Source organism: Triturus cristatus, chromosome 1_2 (assembly GCF_964204655.1).
Source record: "Triturus cristatus chromosome 1_2, aTriCri1.1, whole genome shotgun sequence".
In the NCBI taxonomy this organism is placed as follows: Eukaryota; Metazoa; Chordata; class Amphibia; order Caudata; family Salamandridae; genus Triturus; species Triturus cristatus.
Genome location: NC_140580.1, coordinates 988,299,727 through 988,323,563, shown reverse-complemented (window position 1 = coordinate 988,323,563; position 23,837 = coordinate 988,299,727). Strand labels below are relative to the sequence as shown.

General features: G+C 42.5%; 1 protein-coding gene across 1 annotated transcript in view; it reads right to left on the bottom strand.

Moving 5' to 3' along the window:
• MAMDC4 (MAM domain containing 4) overlaps window positions 1-23,837 on the bottom strand; it is a 394,635-nt gene that overhangs the window by 282,494 nt on the left and 88,304 nt on the right. The window contains exons 5-9 of the mRNA XM_085611032.1: window positions 23,425-23,570; window positions 21,684-21,768; window positions 17,367-17,483; window positions 11,616-11,744; window positions 10,869-10,969 (exon numbers count right to left, since the gene is read on the bottom strand). Coding sequence (XP_085467158.1) covers window positions 10,869-10,969; window positions 11,616-11,744; window positions 17,367-17,483; window positions 21,684-21,768; window positions 23,425-23,570 — 578 coding nt within the window. The remainder of the gene's footprint in view (window positions 1-10,868; window positions 10,970-11,615; window positions 11,745-17,366; window positions 17,484-21,683; window positions 21,769-23,424; window positions 23,571-23,837) is intronic.

Genomic DNA, 23,837 nt, shown 5'->3' with positions numbered 1-23,837 from the left:
TGGCAAGATAATATTGAGAAAATTGATATTAGTAAATAATGGCTAGATCGGTTATTCGTATAGCCTCTATTAATATTTGCGGTCTTAATGATAAAAACAAAAGAAGAAAGCTCCAAGAAGATCTTACATTTTTGAATATAGACTTGTTATGTCTGCAAGAGACGCATATAGCTAGTAGAGATAGCAATTTATTAGATAGCTTGGGGTTTAAAAGACTTGTCCATACTACACAGGATTGCAGGATAAAGGGTGTTGCTGTACTATCTAGAAATAGCAGTATTAGATGCGATAGAAAGGTTGCGGATAGGCTGGGAAGATGGACCTTAATGACCATTAAATGTGGATCAAGTGTGTTTACTTTAGCCTCAATATACTCTCCTGTACTAGATGATCCTTCAGTTTTGAGATATATTGCAATGGAGCTTCCATCATGGCCAGCACCCTATGTCTTATGTGGGGATTTAAATATCAATGGTGCCAAAAAGGCAGATAGTATAGCGACCGCAGAACGTAAACCACAAATACGTAAGGCATTTAATGATCTGATAACTGATCTGGGGCTAATCGATGTCTGGCCTAAATTAAGAGGTCCGGATCTGGGATTTACTTATTTTTCAGCCCCCCATCAGAAATTTGCCAGGCTCGACTATTTTTTAGTCTCCCCCTTGTTATTAAAGGAAGCAAAAATTGAATTATATCCAAGGGTTCTATCAGATCACAACCCTTTAGTTCTCCAAATTCCCTTGGATGGTATGGTAAACATAGGTAAAAAATGGACATTTGAAAGGGCCATCCTTTTAGATAAAGATTATAGAGATTATATGAGAACTAGAATAGGGGAATTCTTTAGGATTAATAATGGTACTGCATCTCTAGGGATTGTTTGGGATACATTCAAGGCTTGGACACGAGGTGAAACTATTAGTTTTGGTGCGCTCAAAAAGAGGAAATATATCTTGCAAGTTAAGAATTATTATCAGAAGCTTTCTCAGCTGGAAACAGAATTAATAGCTAAAGTGGGAAATAAGACTGAACTAACAGGAACTTTGGATTCAATTTCAGTAACTAAAACGGCTCTAAGCGATTTGTATTTAAATAAGCTAGCTGGCATTTATCTAGCTAGAAAGCAGGATTGTTACGAATACAGCGAGATGGTTGGGCGATTACTTGCAGTTAAAACCAGGCAACAGATATCCGCTCGACATATAGATCAAGTTAGAAACATCAATGGCGATATCATTTCTGATGAGAAAGAAATTAGAGATTCGTTTAAAGATTATTATAGGGCCTTATATACAGCAGATATTTCATTGGACACAGTCTGTGACCCTTTTTTTCTCCCCAAAGCAAAATTAACAGATGAGGAGGCATCTCATCTTGATTTAGAAATTTTGTATGAGGAATTACAGAAAGCGCTATTTGATTTACCATCAGGTAAAGCTATGGGTATAGATGGTATACCATTAGAGTTTTATAAAACTTTTTTCAAGGAGACACGAAGGGAGCTTTTAGCTCTCTTCAACTTTGTCAAAGCTGGAGAGGTCCCACCGATGTCTAGGGGGCTGGCAAATATTGTTGTATTTCTAAAGAAGGAGAAGGACCCGCTAAATATGGGCTCCTATAGACCAATCACTCTTTTAAATAGTGATACTAAATTATACTCCAAGATCTTTGCCTCACGTCTCAATAGAGTTATGTTACATCTTGTTTCCCGATGGCAACACGGATTTATCCAGGGAAGGGGGACAGAGGATCATATTAGAAGACTTATTACATTATTGGATGTCTCCGATGTTACAAAGCTTCCCTTAGCGGTTGCTTTTTTAGATGCAGAAAAGGCGTTCGATCGCGTTTCCTGGAGCTATCTTTGGAAATGCTTGGAAGCGAATAATTTAGGAGAAGGTTTTATCAGGGCAATTCAGGCTCTTTACCATAAACCAGTAGCACAGGTTCAGATTATGGGTTGTCTTTCCGAACCCTTTCCTATAGAAAGAGGGACAAGACAAGGCTGCCCATCCTCCCCTCTGCTATATGCGTTATATATGGATCCTTTCCTTAGGGTTTTGGAGGCCTCTGAGAACATATCCCCTTTTATTTTGAACGATTTTTCTACGAAAATTTTGGCATATGCAGATGATGTCGCTATTGTGACTTCGGAATTATCTAATACGTTGGTCGAAGTTGGAACTTTGGCAGAAAAATTTGGCAGAGTTTCTGGCTACAAGCTTAATAGGGGTAAAACTCAGATTTTACTAAACAAACATCTGGCCTATATGGACGAAAGAATAGTAGAGGAGGCGATATATCTTGGGATTAGAGTAAAGGCCCAAACGAAGGAAATAGTCGATGTTAATCTTACCCCTATTATTTCGAAAATTAAGAAGGATACGGGTCGATGGGATAATTTGAAATTATCTATAATAGGGAGATGCAACCTGATCAAAATGACTGTCCTTCCAAAGCTTCTATATATTTTTCGCACAATACCTTTAGAAATTCACAATACTTGGTTTCAGCAGATTGACCGCGAGATCGCTAGGTTTATTTGGTCTTTTAAAAAAATACGCCGTGCAAATTGTTTTTTAACACTCCCAGTGGAAAGAGGAGGATTAGGATGACCCGATATTAGACTGTATTATCTAGCAGCATCATTTAAATACTATTGGCCTATGTTTCGAGCAGATAAAAAGGCTTCTCCGATCTTGAAAGATGTCCCTTCCATATTTGAGATCTTAATGGGTCAGGATGCCTATTAAAAATATATGAGCCTAGCTATTTTAAAAAGACACGATTTAAGATCTTGATCACAGCATATAAAAATTGGACACATGTTAGAAATAAACTTGGTTTGGGCAGGTTTAGTAGATATAGCCCCATTTCTAGATAATACTCAGATCTCTGCAACGCTGTTTGACGGATGTTTAGGGAGGTTGATAAAGGCGGGGGTTTGTAGAATCTCTGATTTATTGGTCGGTGACCAACCAGCCACATTTGAAATAATTAAAAACAGATTTCATCTTAGTAATAGAGACTTCTTTAAATTTCTACAATTGAGGGATTTTATAACTAAAAAAAGAGGTGGTGTGAAAGGCTATTCTGTGATACCCCTGTTGGAGGCTATTACCAGCGATTCTCCTCCATCAATCTCCGAACTTTATAAAATATTTCTCGAAGGGGTTTCTGACGATATTGAGAAACACTCTCTAAAATGGCAGGAAAGGCTCGAGATTACAGACTCAGGGTTGGAAAGAGCTGTTGTTTTGGCTAACACTGTATTAACTACAGCAAATCTTAGGGCGCAATGTTATAAGACTTTTTTTGATCTTTATATTACCCCTTCGAAAATTGCTAAATGGGGTGGCGCGGAGGGTATCCATTGTTTTAGATATTTTGGGGGCGGACCTGGTTCATATTTTTTCTACATGTCTGGCTTTGGATAATTTAAGGCAGGAGGTTACAATATTTTTACAATATGTTTTGAATAGAAATTTTCTGCTAACCCCCCAACTTATGCTTTTGGGTGTATCTACACCAGTAGATAATAGCACGGAGTTTCTATTTATTGCTATGTCAATACTTAGATTATGTATCGCCTCCTCGTGGTTAGATCCGCTACTACCTACTTTTGGACAATGGAAAATGCGTATGCTTCATATATTCAATTTGGAGAAAGCCCTCTATATCCGAAAAGGGAAAAAAGGAAGAATCAAGGGACTTAAGATCTGGAGACCACTTAATGACTGGATTAGTGAATTTGACTAACAAAAGTTATACTTTTTTTTGTATTTTGAACTGTTTAAATGTTGTCTGTCCCCAGCTTGTTTGTATGTATTCACGAGCATGAATAAAAATTTTTTTTAAAAATAAAAAATAAAACTGATTTATGGTTTTGGCAAACGTGCAAAATCACCTCAACTGGGCCTGGGTCTTTCTCCTATCTGTTTTGAGCCCATCCACGTATTTTTCTGAAATATTGTCTTTTTGACCATTATGGCCTCTAGCAGTCTTCCCTGTAGTGGTAATACTTCCAGCATTCACATCTCCACCTTTATGAAAGAAGTAACAACATGCTTGAACTGCTAGTATTGAGTTGTCTGGTTGTTTTGTAGCGTGTCTTTGGTTTGCAATGTGTATATGGTAATTAATGTGTACCAAGTAATAAAAGAAGTGTTACTCAGGATAACAATACTGCAGTGCCCTATACTAAACAAACATGCTCAGAATAGACAACTCTACAATATGCACTACAGAGCTCTGCGTAGCCACTCATGTAATAAAAAAGACTGCCACATGAGGTAAGGGTAAAAAGAGGGTGCACTATGAACCTTAAAACACCTATCTTTAAGGCACTGAAATACATCAGGTCCAAAAAACCCTGGTCATTCTTACGCATCCTTGCTTGGCCCTCAACAACATGACCCCAGAAGCTCAGCATATCCTCTTGTCTGTAGGCTTCTGTTCACACTTAAGAATCCATAGGTGCTGCTCATCCTAAGACCTTCAGACTCTTGCTCACCATCAGTTGGTCTCTTAACGACCCACTTATTAACAGGACCCTGAAGTTCATTTCCACTCTGTGGTCCTCTGAAGCTCCTGCTTGTGCTCAAGTCCTTAAGGTTCCAACTCACTCATCGTCTGGTCACCTGATTTCCCTGTTCACTGTAGCACCCTGTAGCTCTTGTTTACTCTTACCTGGAAGCTCTGGGACAGCCTCATTTTCCTAAGGACCAAGTTTACCATGAGATTCCGCATTACTTATATATCCATATAGCTTCCTTGATATTTTGCTCACCCTACGGGCATGAGGTGTTCCATCAACACCAGACGACTGAAGCTCCTGCTCACCTTCAGTCCTTGCAGCGGGCATTGGGGGTGAGAACATATACTTCAGGGGCATTGCTCAGTTCAGGTCCCTGAGCCTCACGCTCACCCTCAGGGTCCTGAGGTTTACGCTCACTCCAAGTTGCCCAAAACATTGCTCACTCCAAGGTCTTTAATGCATGTCCCAATGGTTCTTGCTCACCAGGGGGTGCTAAGGCTCATGCTACGTGTCATTTACTTGTGGCTCCTGGCCCCACTCAAGTAACCAGAGGTTCCTTCTCAGGGACATTATTCATTGGAGCTCTGGTCCACCTTACGCCCGTGGGGCACATGGCATCCTCAAGTTTCCGAAACCTCTTAATTTCACATTCCAGAAGATCCTGTTTCCCTTCAGATCACTGACTTTCCCAGTCACCTTAGGTCTCCTGATATAATAAGTCAGAAAACGCACTGCTAAACTTCAGGCTTCAGTGGCAGTACACAGCCAAGCCTTTCATGGACCTTTTGATTGCCACACAGAAGTCTTTCTGAGTGTGATGTCTTAGAGGGTGTAACAGAGCTTAGTACTTGTTGACTTTTATACTGTGGGAAGAGACATGATCTGAATCTGCTTGACATGCTGAAGGAAATCACTTCAACTACAGCCATTCTTTTCTTTGTGTGTATATTACCTGTGCCCTTGCTCTCTCTTTCGCTCCTGCACACTTATGACCAGTCCTTCACTCCTCCTGCTAGTGTTTATCCCTGTCTTCCATTTCTTTCCTCTCATTTCACCTGCACTCTAACATTCCCACCCCTCCACATCGATTAGATTTTCTATGTTTCTGTATGTCTGTCCATATATCATACAAACTTTTCATTCTGTCTCCCGCCCTCTGTCTTTCTGTCATTTTACATATCTCTCTATTTTAATCCCCTCCTATATCATTCTCCCTCCCATTATTCTGCCTCTCTTGTTTTCCACTTCTTTCCTGTCTCTCTCTCTCTCTCTGTGGTTGCCCTGATTTTCCCTATTTCCATCACCCCTGCACTATTTCCCTCTGTTAGTCTGTAAACTCCCCCTCTTTCTCACTCCTCTGTCTCCCACATACACTCTGTCCTTCATTCTTTTTCTACCTCCCATGTCCTTATTCTCCACTCTCTCAATTTATATTGCCTCTTCAAGTTTGACGTCAGTTGTTTTTCCGATCTGAAAAATTCTCCCATTCTTCAATTGTGTTTTCTCATGCCAGTTACCCTCATTTCCCTACACCTGTTATATTTCGTTGTGCCCAATTTACTGACTTGTTGCTGTCAGAAACAACTTGTTTTTATCAAACCTTGACATTTGCAAAAGACCATTTTCTGGAGACATTAAATAGATTCCTGTCCTTGTGAGTGTTTTCAGGTCTGCAGCTTCCAAAGGTGATTCAGGAAAGTGTAGGGGCCTTATTCTAACTTTAGTAGTAATCAGACCAAAAGTATGTTTTATTGTTGAGTGGTAAAGGAAAATCCACCTATTTCTGGAGAAATTGTTAGAAACAGTGGAGAATCCACAGGTGTCATTTCTTTTATCATACAATCCTTTCTTTGAAGGGGTAGTACCATACTATCCCTTTCTTGGGTTTTACTCTAGATTTGGCACCACCTCTAGGTATTGCCAACCTCTAAATCAGGCTGTGGGCTGCTGGGACGTCAGAATAAGAAGTGTTTGTGAGGCCTTGCTCCACCCTTTTCTTATTACTGACCAGGAAACTTCTAACACCCTCTTCTGCATCGATCCTTTACTTTGTCATTCACTGTTCTGTTTCTCCCTTTACCATCACCCTTCTCTCCCCTTTCGCTTCCTACCCTACCATTTCCAATCTCTTGTTCCACCCTTCTCTCCACTTAGTTTGTCCTCACTTCATCTTTTCTTTTGTTGTTTACCTCTTTCTCCCTCTCCCTTACTGTGCTTATCTAGAGTTATTTCCCTCCCCCCTCCCCTCTAGCCTCTTTTTCTCTCTTCTCTTGTCAATCATTTTTCCCTCTTTCCTCTTCCTCTCTCCTTTTATCTCTACTCCCCACTCCATCTCTTATTTCCTTTTCTCTTTCTTTTTATCTCTCCTTTCCTCTTGCCTCTCCTTTTGCCCCATCAAAGAAGGTTAATTAATTATTTCACTGAAACTTTGTCAAAATCGAATTTTACTTTTACCCATTTCTAGTCATATTTTTCTTTAAATGTAAATTTACATTTGAAGAAAAATATGACCAGAAATGGGTAAAAGGAAAATTCGATTATGACAAAGTGTGTTTTAATTCTGAAGTTCCATTGCTCTCCGCAGTGCACAGCACCCTCCCCATTTCATAAACAGATGGAAATTCATTAGAATGCAACTTCCAATCTGGTATCTACAGCTGGTATGCTACTGCACAGTATTTTAAACCAAGACAGCTGGCACTATCCCCCCACCCCCCACCCATCACCCAAACTCCCACTGTAGCTTTACTACCGATCGTTGTGGCCTGCTGCGAGGGACTAAAGCCAACGTCACCTGCACTGCTTAAAAGCATCAGCAGCTCCCCGAGGACTCCGCCACCTCCCGAGGCCTGAGATGGGAGGAGATGCACCATGCTGTGCCTCCTCTGTCGGTCCATTGTCATTCAGCCCATGACAATGGACCGTCCTGACTGTGGCTTGCCGAGAGTCACAGCCAATCTGTATCAGCTTTTTGGGTTGTGCGCCAGCAGGAAAGTCGGCCCTGGTATGTGGACCAGCTTTTTCACTTTTGAATGGCCTTGGGTAGGCGAGAATTTTCCTTGGATGGGCCTGGCCCACCCTCTAGTACCGGGCCTGGAACCATCTGCTGTTAAATACTCTCAAAACGGAATTTCTTTTGATCTCTCCCCCCCCCCCCCAATCACTCGCTTCCTACCCTGGAATGGCTTAAACAACTCACTGCTCTGAACTGCACCCCTCATGTTGTAGACTCCGCCAAATCTTTAGGCATCACTTTGGATAAACACTTAAACATGCAAGCGCATATCAGTGCAGCTATTAGGGGAGCCAGCTTTCAACTTAACACTCTTAAGAAAATCAAACCTTTCCTACCCCCGAAGACATCAGGCCGGCGGTTTAATCCTTGGTTATCTCTAGATTGGAATATGGTCTGGTGACCCTTGCTGGATTTCCCAAAGTAACCTTGGCCCCACTCTGAGCGACCCTGAACGCATCGGCTAGACTCATCATGGGCTCTAGAAAGCATGACAACATCTCCCCTGACCTTTTCCAACTAAATTGACTATCTATCGAAGCCAGAATCTGATTCAAGATAGCCTGCCTGACCCATAAAGCCTTACAACACCACGATTTACCTGGCAAATAAGCTTGAACTTTCGGGCTCTGGCAGAAACCATAGAAGTACGTCCACCCTACTCTTGAAACCACCAAGATTCAAAAAGGAAAGATCTTACAATCGTACTTTCACCGGTCTTGCTCCAAGAATCTGGAACTTCCTGCCTCCCGAGATCAGATCCAATCCTTCCACCGCATCTTTCAAGAAACTGGTCAAACGGCTACTCTTGAACATACTTTAACAGCATTAACTTGTTTTCATGCTCTTGTTTTGTTAACATTCTGATTCTTATTGTACTACTCTGGTGCGTTCCCATTCTCTAGGGCACTTCTGACACTCCCAACTCATGACTGGATCTGCTTGTTGTACTGAACCTATTTTCCCATTGTGTTTGGTTCCCTTGTCTTAACAAGTCTGTACAGCGCTCTGATACCCAAATGGGTCTTGTTCCCCCTTTATAAAACCTTTCAAATAAATAAATAAAAATAAATAAGGAATATTTGTCATTGTCTTGACTGTACCATAGACATTCTTAGCAATCATTCAAATCATAATTTCTCTTTTTCCATACCCACTGGCCGTGCACAAGAATATGTCATCTATTCTGCCTTTTGTGAACCCCCATGCCAATCAAGCCACCAAAGATGAACATTACTACTTCGACCCAGAGACAGCGCAATATGTAACTCATGCTTTCAATGCCTCCATTTTGACAACTGTTCCTGAGCAAGATGCACATATGGCTCAACAAAACTCTGGTTGCAAGGCAACCTGACAAGCAAGCCTGATGTGATACTAACTCCATCACAACTTGCTGACCTTTTAATGCCATCAGACTATCAGAAAATCTTTTCCCACCTAAATTGGCCAGCCCACCTATGCATGGAGTGGGCTGATCCACGCTCTCTGGCTCCAACTGATCTGAGAATATTCAGAAATACAGCAAATGGAAGCTTATCTTGAAGAGTGTGGTTGTGGGATCGGAACATATTCAAGACAGGGGTGAGTTGCCTAGCAGCAGAATTTATTTGGCATCATTTGGCAGTTTAGAGGCTATTAAACATTACAAAACAATTTGTCTGTTTTACCCTTTGTTCCTGTCATTCTTAAAGTCAGGACTCCCTACAAATCCTGCGTGTTTGCTCTTTTTGGTATCCCACTTAAATCTGCATCTCAGAGCCGTTCCACATAGGAGTTGAGTACGAGTTTAGTTGTAATTTATTTCACATTATAAATAACAGTCCCATGGGGTACGTTATTTATTGTGTGTGATGGATAACACCTACCATGAGTTTGTGGGAAATAACATGCGGATTTTGGTGTTTAATGCTCCAACATCCGCGTGGTGCGATAAATACTGTACAATTTCCCCTGTTAAATTTAACGACAGCTGAGGTATTTAATGCATTTGATAATTATCCGATGCCTTAAATACAGACAAATTCCGACCTGTGTGTAACAAGGGTTTACGCATGGGTTGGAATTTATTGGCCCACTAGTAATCAGGGCCAAAGTCTCCATTTTAAGAGCATTTTCCAATAATGCTGATTATTTTAAACATAATTTATTTATAAAAGGTTAGTTGTATAGCACTGACCAGGACACAAGGGCAGCAGTGAACAAGGCAGAAAACATTAAAACATCAGTGACAGGAGAAGTATAGTCTAGAGAACACTGTACATAAGAAAAATATCGGTGGAGGTGGAGCTACAACAGTGAGAGCAGAGAGGAAGGTGGTTAACTATTTAAATACATCTTGTAGAGGTGACTTTTTTTAGGCATGTTCAGTTTCTTCATAGGATCATCATGAACCAATTGTGAACTTCAGGACAAGACTGAACATGCTATTTGAACACTTATATACCATTTCCTGAAAGTCTTCTAAAATGAAGATTACAAGAAACGTCTTGTTAAGTCTGGTCTTTAGGACCCAACAGGGAACGTGATCACCAAGGAACACACAGGATTTGCATGTGGCTAATAATGTTTTATTTCAAGTTTTCATCCTTTAAAAATTAAGGGCCAGATGGACAAAGGCATTTTGCGGTCGCAAAAAGTCCAATTTGCAAACTCAGCCCTTTGCAATAGCAAAAAGTCCTTTTGGCATGTAACAAACCCAAACTGTGATTCGGTAATATGTTAGTAAATCATAATTCGGGGTTTCCACTAAATACTGAATCAGTATTTGGAAGGCGCTTGTTTGGGAGGGTTCCTTCCAAAAACTGATTCGGAATGCAATGTATTAATGTTTTGCAACCGAAATCAGGTTGCAAAATAATAATATTTTACCAATTACGAAAATGTAGTGGTAACCCATTTGCAAATGCTTTCCCTTTTGTGAATGTTAACAAAAACATTTTGGGAGTGTAGGCAGTGGTTCAATGGACCACTGCCTACACTTAAAATGTTTTGTAAAACTTTGAGTAAAACTGGCTGCATTTAAAACAAATACTTTATTTAAAAGCAATCACAGACATGGTGGTCTTCGGACCCCAGTAGACCACCATTCCTGTAATGGTAGCAAATCATAGTGGGTCACCACTTTGTGACATAGCTCATTAATATTCAGCAGAAATTGCGATAGTATTTTGCAACAAGTTCTTAATACTTGTAGCCTAAAATCTAATCAATTTTCAATCGCAGACCTTTCCCCAAATGTTTAGATATACTGTCCCAGTTGCAAAAACGAAAGCCCAATACTGTACACAACTATTAAAAAATTATCCAACTTACAAAACATGAGCCATCACTCGTCGCATTGAAGGTTGGACTGGTCAGCGTGGCTCGGCCTGCCTTACCATCCATGCTGTTGTTTGTAGCAAACATAAAATAGCCTGCCATAAAAGCAAAGTACACGCAGTTTAGAGTATGCCTTCCACATTACAGGATAATTTAAATGACTTTACATATCGAGGCTTGGGCACTTCTGAATTAAAAAAAAAAAACTTGTCAATCTATGAAATGCACTTAAAAAAGAGAATGTTCACAGGCTCTTCAGACCTGATCAGCATTATTCCAAACAAGCTTGGCTCAGCTGCTTACACACTGGTGAAAATATCTTCTGCTCTTTACTTACCCTCCTTATTGACTACCATCCTAACCAAGTAATCCATGATCTCTTTATTGCAGTTTATCTGATATACTAGACAGTATAAAGTGATGATTGATATGAATGATGAATGGGATTGCTTTGGATTGTCCTGCATAAATCAACATTGATCACAAAATGAGAAGAGTGTTCTCTCTCCTTTGTCGCACAATGCTGAGCATTCTGGGAAAATACTTCGAGTAGCTACAAGATTTTAGTGAAGATAGATATTTTTTTACAAAGTGATGGGCAAGGAAAAAGTAAGGTGACGGCTGTGCCTGTATACACTTGTTGTAGGAGGCTCACGAGTTCTGACAACAGTTTATTAGCTACACTGAAAGTTCTTCATTTCTAAAGTTGCAGTGGTAGGCACTTTTGAAAGATGTACATACCCTCAGGTCTGTTGCTGGTGTGGTCTCTGGGTGGTCCAACGTTGTTGGTCCTTAACCAGCTCAAATCAGAAGCCGCCTCTTCCCAATTACAGTTATCCTCTTCAAAGGAGCACACTTTGAACGACATGCCTTTAAAAATAGAATGTGTGTATGAGATGATTTGTTTCATCCTATCGCTCCCGCCTCCACTCTTCATCCGTATACTTCTCAATGGAGATCATGACTTTCACTCACACAAGTTTAAAGAAAAGTTATGAGACCCAAACCCCAACGCCTACAGAGCTCTGGACAGGGAACCTCCACAGATCCCGCTACTTAATCTATGTTACATGGAGGGTTTCAAGACCCGATGGCTTTTATGGGTGACATGTGCACAGAAAAACCACAACTGACAGATGACGCCTTAAAGGTAACACTGTACAAACTCATAGCATGAAGAGGAAAGGTGAAAGATCCCTTACTGTGACAATACAGAGCCCCTCCACTGAAGATATCCATGCAATTGAAGCCCCCTACAGTGAAGTGGCCAAGAATTTGGCTACCACAGAGCTATATTAAAACAACATCACAGCACTCATGGAGCAAGCATAAAGTGATGGTTAAAGTGCCTGGAATGCACATTGAGAACTGTTGTTTAAGTTGATTAAGTAGAGCAAGGTCAGCAAATAACTGTAGGTCTTCCAGTTGAGATGTGAGACTGCAGTGATCTCAGCATCAGAGGGACAACTATGGCAGCCAGCCCAAGAACAGCTCAAGTAATAAGCACTTGCAGGTCTAAAAGAAAAAGAGATGGGAAGAAGCAGGGATAAAACTATCAGCTTAGAATGTCTTAGCAAAGGGCATGTACTTATTTCTGATTGATCCTGATATAGAATAAGCTAAGGCCCCGCTTCCTACTGAATGTATTGGTAGGTTCCTTGGTCACTTTCTTTAAAAGATCATATCTAAAAATAACTCAGAGCACTGTAAAAACATGAAATCCTACTTTAACATTGTAGATTTTATGATAGTTTAGCATGTACATTTCTATTTAAAAGAAAGAAAATATATCTATATGTCATGCTATGGACCCTTTTAATTTTGTTTTTTAAAGACAAATTTTATTATGTCAAAGGTCAAGTACAGTGCAGTGCTCCTTACCTCAGGAAACATCTGCCATATTAGACATTCCAAATGACTGACATTGACATGTATTTTATACTTTATCATACTCATCGTCATGCAGAACATTGTAACATAAACCAAGCGAACCCCCCCCATTGCACTATTCAACTACTACATTTCAGATGCCACCACATCACCCACCCTACCAAAGAAATTACATCACTACGTAATTGCTCTTCTACCCAAGAGGCCCACATAGCAACCCTGATACAGAAGCGTCCACTGGAGGTAACGGATCCAAGTAGAGGCCCAATAGTCTGCCCACCTTTTCCAGATCTTGGTGTTTTTGCGGACATCCCTTGGCTCTGAATATTAGGATCTCCAATCCCATACTGAAGTCCAGGCCATTTTTCCATGCTGAGAGAGAAGGTGGGGTCGGTGCCTTCCATAACCTTGCTATATCCCTCTTTGCCAAAGTCAACCCCAGCAATAACAAGTGCCGCTTGTATATATTACCCCCTATGCCCTCCATAATATGTAAAAAAACACTAATCTTGGGCAGGAGGGGAGTTCCCACCCCTACACTTCTGCAAGGCAGGCCAGAACCATCCGCCAGAATCCCGTGAGTGCAGTACAATACCAGATTGTATGTATTAGGGATCCCTCCTCCCGACCGCACCGCAGGCATGTCAGGGAAGACACTAGACCCGCCCTCCACAGCCTGAGTCTGGTATAATAAACCCGGTGAAGGTATTTAAATTGGATGAGATGCAACCGCATTGCAATGCTGCTTCCCAAGGGGAGGCCAGTGCTTCCATCCAATCGTCCCCATCTATTGGGCTGAGGTCAGCCACCCAAGCTTCTCTGAGTTTATCTAACATAGTAGGGCTGTTAGTCACCAGGGACTGATAAATCTTTGACATTTTATGGTCTTGTAAATCACCCATAAACACTTTGGTTTCGATAGGACTGAACTCTGGGAGAGCCTCTAGCCTCAAGATGCTAGGGTAAATGGAGTGTAGAAATTGAAGATATTTATAAAATTGAGTTTTCGGCATCTGATATTCTTGTTGTAAATCTTGAAATGATTTCAGAACCGAACCCCGCATCACATTTCCTAGCGTAGAGATTCCTATATTGTCCCAGCCACGAAATCCGGGCAATGCAGCAAGTTGTGGCAATCCGCCATTATGCCACAACGGACTTTCCCCAGTCAGCCTGTTCCACCACCCCATCCTGCGGAGAGATTGTTTCCACACCTGGAATACTACACAAGTGGCCGGCGGTAACGAGTTGCGTATGGGCGCCGAATACAATATGGTGTGAAGGGTAGACTCTCCCATACACCTCTGTTCCACTGCATACACGGGGTCCTTCCTATCCCCATACCACCATTCGTTCAGCACCAATAAATGCGATGCCATATAATACAATTGGACATCTGACGTAGCCAGCCCTCCGCAATACGTCGATTAAAAAAAAGTACGCAGCGCCACCTTGGTTGCCCCTCCCGCCCACCCCACAGAAACTGGCCCAGTACGGCATTAACCTGGCGAAACCACGCAGGGAGTACTGGGTATGGGTGGTTCTACAATTGGTAGAGTAAGCGCAGCAACAACACCATTTTAAAAATAGCTGATCTATCATAAATGGATAGGGGCATGTGGGACCAAACTTTCAGCTCCTTATGCACCCGTGTCCATACCTGGACAATATTTCTGTCCCATGCCACCCCTCCGACAGGAAAACTCCCAAGTATTTCACCCCTTCCGTCGTCACCTGAATCGCTGAGGCCCAAGGCCTCAGTTTTGCAGCTCCCCCAGCACCCACAAATTGGATTTATGCAGATTCACAAATAGGCCCGAGGTTTCCCCAAAGATTTGCATAATGCGGAGCAGCCTCGGTCCCGTCCTGCTGATGTCTGTTAAAAAGAATAGGACATCATCCGCATACAATGCAATGCGGTCTGAAAGCCCATGAGCCCACTCAAAGCCCGCCACCTGTGCATCCATCCGCACCCACACCGCCAGGGGCTCCATTGCTAACGCAAAAAGATACGGCGACAGGGGACACCCCTGACAGGTGCCCCTTCCAATGGGGAATGTGAAGGAGACAGAGCCTGCGACACGCAATGATGCCGTGAGGCCAGTATATAGTAACTTCAAATATGACAAAAATCGCGGGCCCAGGTTCAGACGGTCTAGGAGTGCAAACAAGTACATCCAGCTAAGGGAATCAAAAGCCTTAACCATGTCTGCCAGCAATATGGCGACTTTTACACCTGTTCCCTTAATGGTGGCTATGGCAATGTGGGCTTGTCTAATGTTGTGGCGCGTAGCCCTTTGGGGCATAAAGCCAGCCTGATCTGGATGGAGCAAAGTAGTTATATGAGGTTGAAGGCGATTAGCTAATGCCTTGGCCAAAATTTTGGCCTCAACGTTCAACAAGGAAATGAGGCAATATACCCAATAATTTCTACATAGTGCCAAACTCCCACTGTGAACAACACTCTGGGTTATTCAGCGTCTGTTAGATCGTCTGCGGCCCACCAGGTCACTAGGTATATGGACTCTGCTCATCTGGCTTAGGACAACCTTCCAGATTTAGAGATCCTCGTCTGCCCAGCAGGGATCACTGTAACTGCAATGGAGCTGCCACTCTGGTGGCTGCAGTAAAGGCAATGATCCTTTACTAAGTTGGCTCTGAAGTTGATGAGCCTAGTCAGCAAAGTTTTTTGTTTTCATTAATAAACTCCAAAAGCAGGATTTTGCTATTGAAAAAAACCCATAAATGGTCCTGATACACTTGAAGTATTACTCCTGTGAGTTTAAAGTGGATCCCTGTTAAGGAGAACCAAGCTTTCCCTGGCCAGTCCAACAGAAAACATATACAGTGGAAGGACAGCCCTTAACAGGATGCTTGTTGTGACATAGATTGACCGACGGCCTTATGGCGGACAGGCCATCGCCTAAAGGTTTGTGATGGTGGAGCCAGCTGTGGTTCCACTGGAAGAAGCCTAGCACTCCACACACTTAACTGGTGTGGGCAAACACCACAATTTTGGAGGACAATGGATCTGCCAAACTCTAAATAACACCTTTTCATTGCTGGGCCTGCATCTCGCATCCTCCACCACACTGGACTCCTGACGGTGTCTGCCTATTGAAAATCACCTGAGTTCACTAAGATGCTCTTCGTCAACCTCTTCTATGCACCTTGTTCTCTGCACTCTCACCTCTCGACACATAAGAGTGTGTCCCATATGTTGTCTTAAGCCTCATAGAGACACAGTCAACCAACTCATTCAATATTGATCTATTCATGAGTTATAGGGTGGTTAGAGACGTACTCAGAACTTTAAACTCTGTGTTGAAGATAATTTACACATGGAAGGATGATGTTCCAAACTACTAAGGGATATGGTCTCAAACAGAAAATAAATATGCAAGGATGTAGGATAGAGGAGTTGGGTGGGTGTTTCTGTGCCTCAACAATTTGGAAAGCAGTGGTAACTCAGTGCCCTGTGATAGATAATCATGTCTTTATATTATGTGGAGGCAAGCGGTAACTGTATAAAAACTTGTATCCATGTATATTACAACTGGCATCTTAAACAATTAAAGTGCTAACTAGCTTTTTAGCTCGGTTTCTTTAGAATATTACACTCATGAGGGATATGTACAATAAAATGCCGGAGTGTGGTGTAATGCCAAATTTGGCAACACCGCACTCTGACATTTTCAAAACGCAGGGATGCGCTGTATTTACAAAAATACCGCGCACCCCTGCGTTTCCCCTAGCACTGACACTAAAAAAACTGCCTAGCACTTGCACAGGCACTCTTGAGTCATGTTGCAAGGGTGCCTGCGCTGCAGGGGGGATTGTTTATGTGCATGAAGGGACAGCTTTCCTGCATTTAAACAATCTTCAAAGTTGATTTGCTGTTCCTATGCTTGCTACATAATGTAGCACACATAAAAAGAGCAAACTCCGAGGAAAAATGTACAATTTCTCCTTGTATCGCTATCCTAAGACCAAGTTGTAAATATGGGGCATCATCAAAAAGCAATGGATGTTGCTGTGGAACGCCCAGTGCAACAGCCATTTCACGCCCCTTTGCCGCAGCGGACTGCTGCGGGAAAGGGAATAATTACAAGGTGGCTTAACGCCACCTTGTATATATGGGTAGCGAGCAATCCCACTAGAGCATCAGAGAAAGTGATGCCCTGGTCACTTTTTATGGCAGCAACCTCTGTTTATCACCTTGAGAACTCAAGAAAGCAAGAGCTCTGTCTGTGTAAGATTTGCCATGGGATACAAATATAAATATTACATTGCTGCTCAAGTCATATTAATGCATTGCTGCCACCAGAGAGGTCTCTGGCAGACTATGCCCCATGAAGTTCGTTTCAGTAGATATTTCCCTTTTTCCGTAGGTCCATAAGAATTTACAAGACTGAGAACTTAAAATATAGTTGGGGTGAAAAGTAATGATGGGATCATGTAATATAAAGAATAAAATATAACCTCTCGTCTGTTTATTGTATACGGTCACAGAACTCCTCCGTGACTTGCAATATATATTTACAATCTACCATCGGTGGCAGTTTGACCCATGGAGCTCAAAGGGGTACCAACGAAACTCACAGGCTGCTTCGTCAGCATTAGATCCACAGTCAGCGGTGCCATCACAAACCCGATCTGGCTCAACACACGAGCCCTCGGGGCACTGGAACCAATCCTGTGGGCAGGCTCGCTGAGGCTCTAGGTAAAGAAGGAAAGAGAGAAGGGAGAAGAGTTATTATCGGAGTTATTATTGGACAGTTACATCAGGAGTCTACCCACAATTTCCATCTCTCATGAACAGCATGCTACGCAAGAGGGCAGCAGTGCTTAATTTGAGTTGGCGGTTTCCGGTGCTCAGCACAGGCACTTAATTGTCAACACCGGAACTTGTGACAGTCTGCCAGAAAGCGGTGCGGTCTAGCTAATTCAGAGATGACCACAACAACAGTTAGTTCTTAATTCAATATACACTAAAATGACTATTACCTGCTGCCCAAGCCATTGTTATAGCTTTGGGAGCTTGAAATAGTCCGAATTATCACACTTGCAGGAATGTAGTTGTTAGTAGTTGTATTCTTACTATCATGTACAGTATAGCAGGGGCAATGTGTGGTGTAAGCTGCAGCAGCCTCCTGATGAGAGGCCCTGGCACTTATTTTTTTTTCAAACTAAGCACTGGACCTCATCTGTTCAATGGGCAGCAGGTGTAGGAAGTGATTCTCTGTGTCAATTCTATTCCATTCTATTCTATTCTATTCTAGGCATTTTTTAAGCAGTGGGAATTACTCCATCTGGGAAACAGTCGGAACAACGCGGGCAGGGCCACGCGTGTTCCAACATCGCATGTGCAACCTCACTTGCCTTAACCACACATTTGCGTGGTTAAGGCAGTGCGCAGTCCAGCTGCTGCTGGGCAGAAGCAGGAAAGATTGGGGGAGCCAGAGGACACTGTGCGGTAAGTGGGGCTGGGGCCAGGTTATGGGGGGTGGAGTGTAGTTTGTTTGGTTTAGGGGTAGTTCTCAGTGCAGGGTGGTTGGGGGTAGTTTTCAGGGTAGGGGGTCGGGTAGTTTTCAGGGCTGGGGGTCAGGTAGTTTACAGGGCTGAAGGAGGGTCGGGTAGTTTTCAGGGATGGGGTCGGGGAGGTATTAAGCGCTGGGGGGGGTCAGGGTAGTTTTTAGTGCTTAGGGAAGGGCCGTGTAGTTTTTAGTGCTTGGGGGGGCAGGGAGGTTTTTAGGGCTGGGGAGGGGTTGGTTTTTAGGAGAAAGGGGGAAGTTTTACATGTCAGGGTGGGGATTTGGGGGGCCGTTTTAGTGCTCAGGCTGGGGGGCAGGGGTCTGGATACTTTTTGGGCTTGGGGGCAGGGTATTTTTTAGGGCTCGGTAGTATTTAGAGTTAGGGGAGGGTGGTTTTTTAGGACTGAGGCAGGGAGGTTTTTAGTGCTCTGGCTTGATTTTCAGAAGGGGGTAGTTTTAGGACTCAGGGCGGTGCAGGGATCGGGAGGTTAAGACTTACCTGCCAAGTCTTAACCACGGATATGTCTTTGGCATACATGCCTTAACAACGTATATTTTGTTGTAAAGGCATGCGTGGTACAGGTATATGCGTGGTTAAGACTTCCGTGGTTGAGACCGCGTGGAGCTGGCATGCGTGGTGAACGCATGGGTGGTTCCATCACATAACCACCTCCATCTACTTTCAAAAAAGAGACCCTTAACTAGATATTTACTTTAGCTAGATATGTTAAAAAAAGGGGGACATGGTGGAAAACTGAGAGAAAATAAGTCAATGAGGATCGAATTTACACTGCAAAACATGCTGTATACATTAGGAAAATGTTTTTTTATTCATAAATTGGCTTCCTCACACTGAGATTGTATGTGAGCAACTCTAAGACAATGGGAATGAAGTGCGTGGGGAGTGGGCTGGGTGTGGCATGGCAGGAATGCCCTCTAGGTTAATGAAAACCAACATACTTTTTTATTCTTACATTTATTTCACATTTGTATATAGTGCAGCTCTTTCTAAAATAGTCATCGGTGTGGTTTACAAAAGGAACGACAGGTAGGTATCTAGAGCTCCAGAACGGGGGCAACCAGAATCTTTTTACAGTAGCAGAAGACAAAAACAATGAACTAGAACTTAGATTAAATCCAGCATTAAATAAAGAGTAGCAACATCTGGACGAGAGGGGTGTGCAGTTAGATGGAAGACAGAAGAGTGAAGGCAGCTGGAGTGGGGAGGAGATAAAGGAGAAGAGGAGGTCGTTTGAAAGGAAGGGAAAGGTTTTATCTACAGGGCAAAACAATTTCCTTGCAGAGGAAAAAAAGGTTGGCAGCTGCCTTTGCCCTTGCACTGCAGATGATAGAGCGCCATGAGATTCTGAAATTTGTAGGGGTGCGTCATATACACCGTTAGTCAGCACCCGCATATTAATCGATGTATGTTTAGAAGTGCCATAGAAATGTGTTGCTGTAATTGTTTAACATAGAGATGGTTAGAAATGTAATAACGCTTTTGTGAGGATCAACGTTGCAAGTTATCGTGAATGTATTTAGTAAAATGCACAATGATTAGTTTCGCACAATGTAATGTATTAGTTTAAACGTGTGCCATGTTAACGTTATATCTGTAGGCTGCTTATTTACGTACATGAGGATAATGAACTAATGCTTAGAGTGTGATTTAGAAGTGTGTTTAATTTTGGAAAGGTTTAATTGCATATACGTTAGAAGATAATGCCTTTTCATTCTCTTATGTTAGCTAATGTTGTAGGCCGAAAATGATTCCCTTGGTAAAGGCTTTGGGTTGTAGAGAAATGTAAAATCTTAAGACGTGAAATGTTTCTTCTTTCGTTCCCATGTTTCTATTGCAGGTGCAAGGACATTTAGCTCGTTTTAGGAGTTAGGATGCTGTGGGAAGCCAATGGGGAGTGCATTGGAATGTGAAGAAGATACTTTTAGCATGGAAGGTACCTGGGACCCAAGGTCAGGCTAACCGTCGTTGGATGCCATCCGTGGACTGCAGGAAAAGTACTGGAGAAAGACCTGGCTGAAGAGGTGTGCCGAAGGGCGTGTTCTACGATTTTGGGGTTTTGTATTAGGGACAGTGCCCCGTGGGTTGAGCAGATGAGAATTAGGCGGGAAGCTAGAAGGAGCATCTTAGATCGAGCTCTGACTAAGTGAATTAACTTCTTAGGAGGTCTTCACTTCTGACACCTTTTTTTTCCCCTTGATTCTCTTGCCTGGGTTGGGAATGCTAAGTAGGGATGTCACTTTAGAGTTAGTGTAGGGACAGATTGATGTTTTCTTTCCCATGACTAATGATTTCTAATTTAGATGTAGGACTGACCATTGTCTTTTTGATGATTTTGGAATCAGTAATCCTCTTTGTTCTAAGCCGCTTGAGAATCTTGCGTAGACTTGCATTTGTATTAGTGCCTATTCACCTGTTACACCTTATACTGAGGTGTTTGTATGTTCAGTTATTTCTGATTGTAAGAAAATCCTACAATCATAGATTCAATTATAGATTCGGAGTCAGTGGTTCTTCCCAAATGAAGTCTAATTGTGGTAGATATATTTTGATAATTGTGTTCATCTCCTCTACGCTATCTGGCAGATAAAAAGATCCTGGCGACCTGTGGGGGTTCTTGGAGATAATCAGGTAGGCAAGAACCCGGCCCTATCAGTTGGTAGCAGAGTAGGATGGTTATTTCCGATAGCGAGGGGAGATCTAGATCAGGATAAGAGATCCTTGAGGCCCATAGAAGTCAAGTGATGGTGACTCATTGGATGGCGAGCAGCGGACAACGGGGACTGATGGAGATTGATGGAGAGTAGCGGTGCGGCGGAAAGCAGCAGTTTGAGGAGGAGTGAGTATGAATAGGGTGAGATGTTTGTAGATTGCGGTGTTGTTTTGTTGTGTGATGTCTTGCGGAGTTGGAGTGAGTGTTGAGTGATTGTGAGATCAGGCTGTGAGCGCGCGCAGCCCGGGAAAGTCTTAGGCAGATTTGCTGTAAAAAATATATGTGTGTATGTTTTCACATGAGAAAATTGAATTCACAAACGTTTTCTAGGCGAATGCCGGAAACCCTTTGATCCCAACAGTTTTCCATCTGTACATTGGGAAAAGATTGTAAATTTCGAAATGCTTGACTGGACACTGGCAGATCTAAATGTCCTACTTCTTTCTAAATCACACCCTGGAGTGTCCATTAACTTTCTTATGTAGTTTTGGACCAATCACTGTGTTGGTGATCTGGCAAAGAAAGGAGCTGATGTGGGGATCATGGTTACGTTTAGGTAAATAATGGGGGGAGACGGTGGGAAAAGCTAAGTAAGACATGATTGGTGTAAATGCTTCCTAAGAATAAAGGTTTAAACAGGCTCCAAAGCTCACGTGGAAGAGCACAATGCTGAAACGATACATCGTCGATGGCCAAGTCCGCTCTGTTGGAAAAATTCCGAGTTGATGAGAGAGTTATCTGCGGAGAAAGGAAAGAAAAAGAGCTGGTTTGTAGAGTAAATGTTTTTGAATTGGGGATGGCTTGATTCTTCTTACCCAAACTTCAACACTTCACACTGTTGACAACATATCTCCACCAATGTTACCCCTACCCACTCTCCGGTCTGCGATGGGAACCTGGGCACCATATGCGAGGAAATGCCGGAACTACTAAGTCCACTGCGATGCCATAACGACTGCCATAATAACAGCCATAACACCAGCCCTAACACCTGCAGTTCAAACAGTATATAAGTGTCAAATAAAAACAACAACAACACGGCCTACTGAATCACATGACTTGATAATCAGGATTTCTCCTCAAAATGAAGGTAGGTCTTTGCTTGCTGGCCTTGATCTGCCGGATGCATTTCGATGTTTCGTAAAGTGCCATCCACAGCACCACTCCCCTGCACAGCTACTGATGCACAACTTTGATGTTCCTGGGGATGGATTGGTTTGGTCAGTAATCATAAGATTTTCTGAAAGGCGCTGCCTCTTGAAGGCAGGTAGGGCTGAATACATCACGTCAGTCCGTTCCGTGATATGAGAATGACTCTATCACAGCCCTACAGCACTTAAGCATATGTGTTTCGAACTCTTACAGGTTCTGTAGAGGTCTGTTTGGCATTGTAGATGTTCAGCATGAGGATAAATGAAGGAGTCTCCATCATCTATCATGGAAAAATCATCCTACTGGGAATGCAGCGTGTTCTTGTTTGTGATTAAAATGTGTATTCTTCAAGGTGCACCTCTTGGGCCTAAGGGAAGAGCGTGCCCACCACCTGCAACCATCTGTACCAATTAACCCGGACTAGCAGTGCCTAAGGGCAGTGGCGGCTCCTCCGCCAAGGCTCAGAAGAGCTGCATATCGGGGTTAGCATTTAGCGGAGATTGGTCATAGGAGATGGGGCATACACTAGAAGAAGGGAAAACTCTGGAGGAACACAAACACAGAGTTGCATGAACTGGAACACATATGGACTAGAGGCGGCACAATTGTCAGGAAGCAGTGGTGACATATTAAAGACATAGCCCACAGAGCAGGTGGCATGTGTGGGATGATGTATGGAACTGAAGTTGCATTCTGGAGCGAGGGCAACTCAGCTATGAATTCAGAGTAGACTACCTGATGGGTAGGTGGTGTGCAGCAGTCATTGTATGGGGGTAAAGCTGGCATATAACAGAGCTGGAACTTGGAGTTCACATTTGGTATGAGGTAAAGGTGACTTATGGCAGACCTGGAATACAGTAAAAGTGAAGGATAAGTGGTGGAAACATCGAAGACGACATGCAGCAGAGATGGTCGGACACAGAGGTGGCAGGCTAAAGAGGTGGCTTGTCTGTGACTTCAATTATATGTTTCACATTTCTTTTTAAACATTGGTATGAGCATTCTGGGCAAAGGTCCTCTGAGGATGAGAAAACTTCACTTAAAACTGAAACAGTTGCGATTGTTTTGGTCAAGATACTTGTTTTGGGTCATCAGTTCAAAGTTCGAAGCTCAGTTTTTACAAGTTTGACAAGTCACTTGATCTTATGGTGCCTCAGCTGATTACTTTGTATATTATAAAAACATAAAGTGCATAGCCCGTATAAAGGGAAGATAAAGAATGAACAATGTAAACGTACTTACATCAAACTCTCCTGAGATCCTACCGGTGAAGAAGACAATTTCCCTCCATGCATAGACACTTCTCTTTGGACTCTGCCAAACTTCATATGTTTGGGTGGAGTCTGAAATTTGTACGTAAAGGGACTTCTCTGGGACCTCTTTAGACCCTAAAATAACAGAAACTTTGTTATGCTTGGTTCATAACTCAGCCATAGTTTATCAAGAAAAGACCAATCATTCTCCATCAAAGGTAATTAACAAAACTGCATCAATAAAACACAATGTTATCGTACTATGGCGAGACCAATCACTTTTCAACATGAGAATCATTAGGGTGAAGATAATTTTGCCCCACTAATGAAAATCAAATAAAGTTCCAAAAAAGCAAATTTGGATATGAAAATAAGGGTTGCCAGATGTGCTCCATTTTGAAC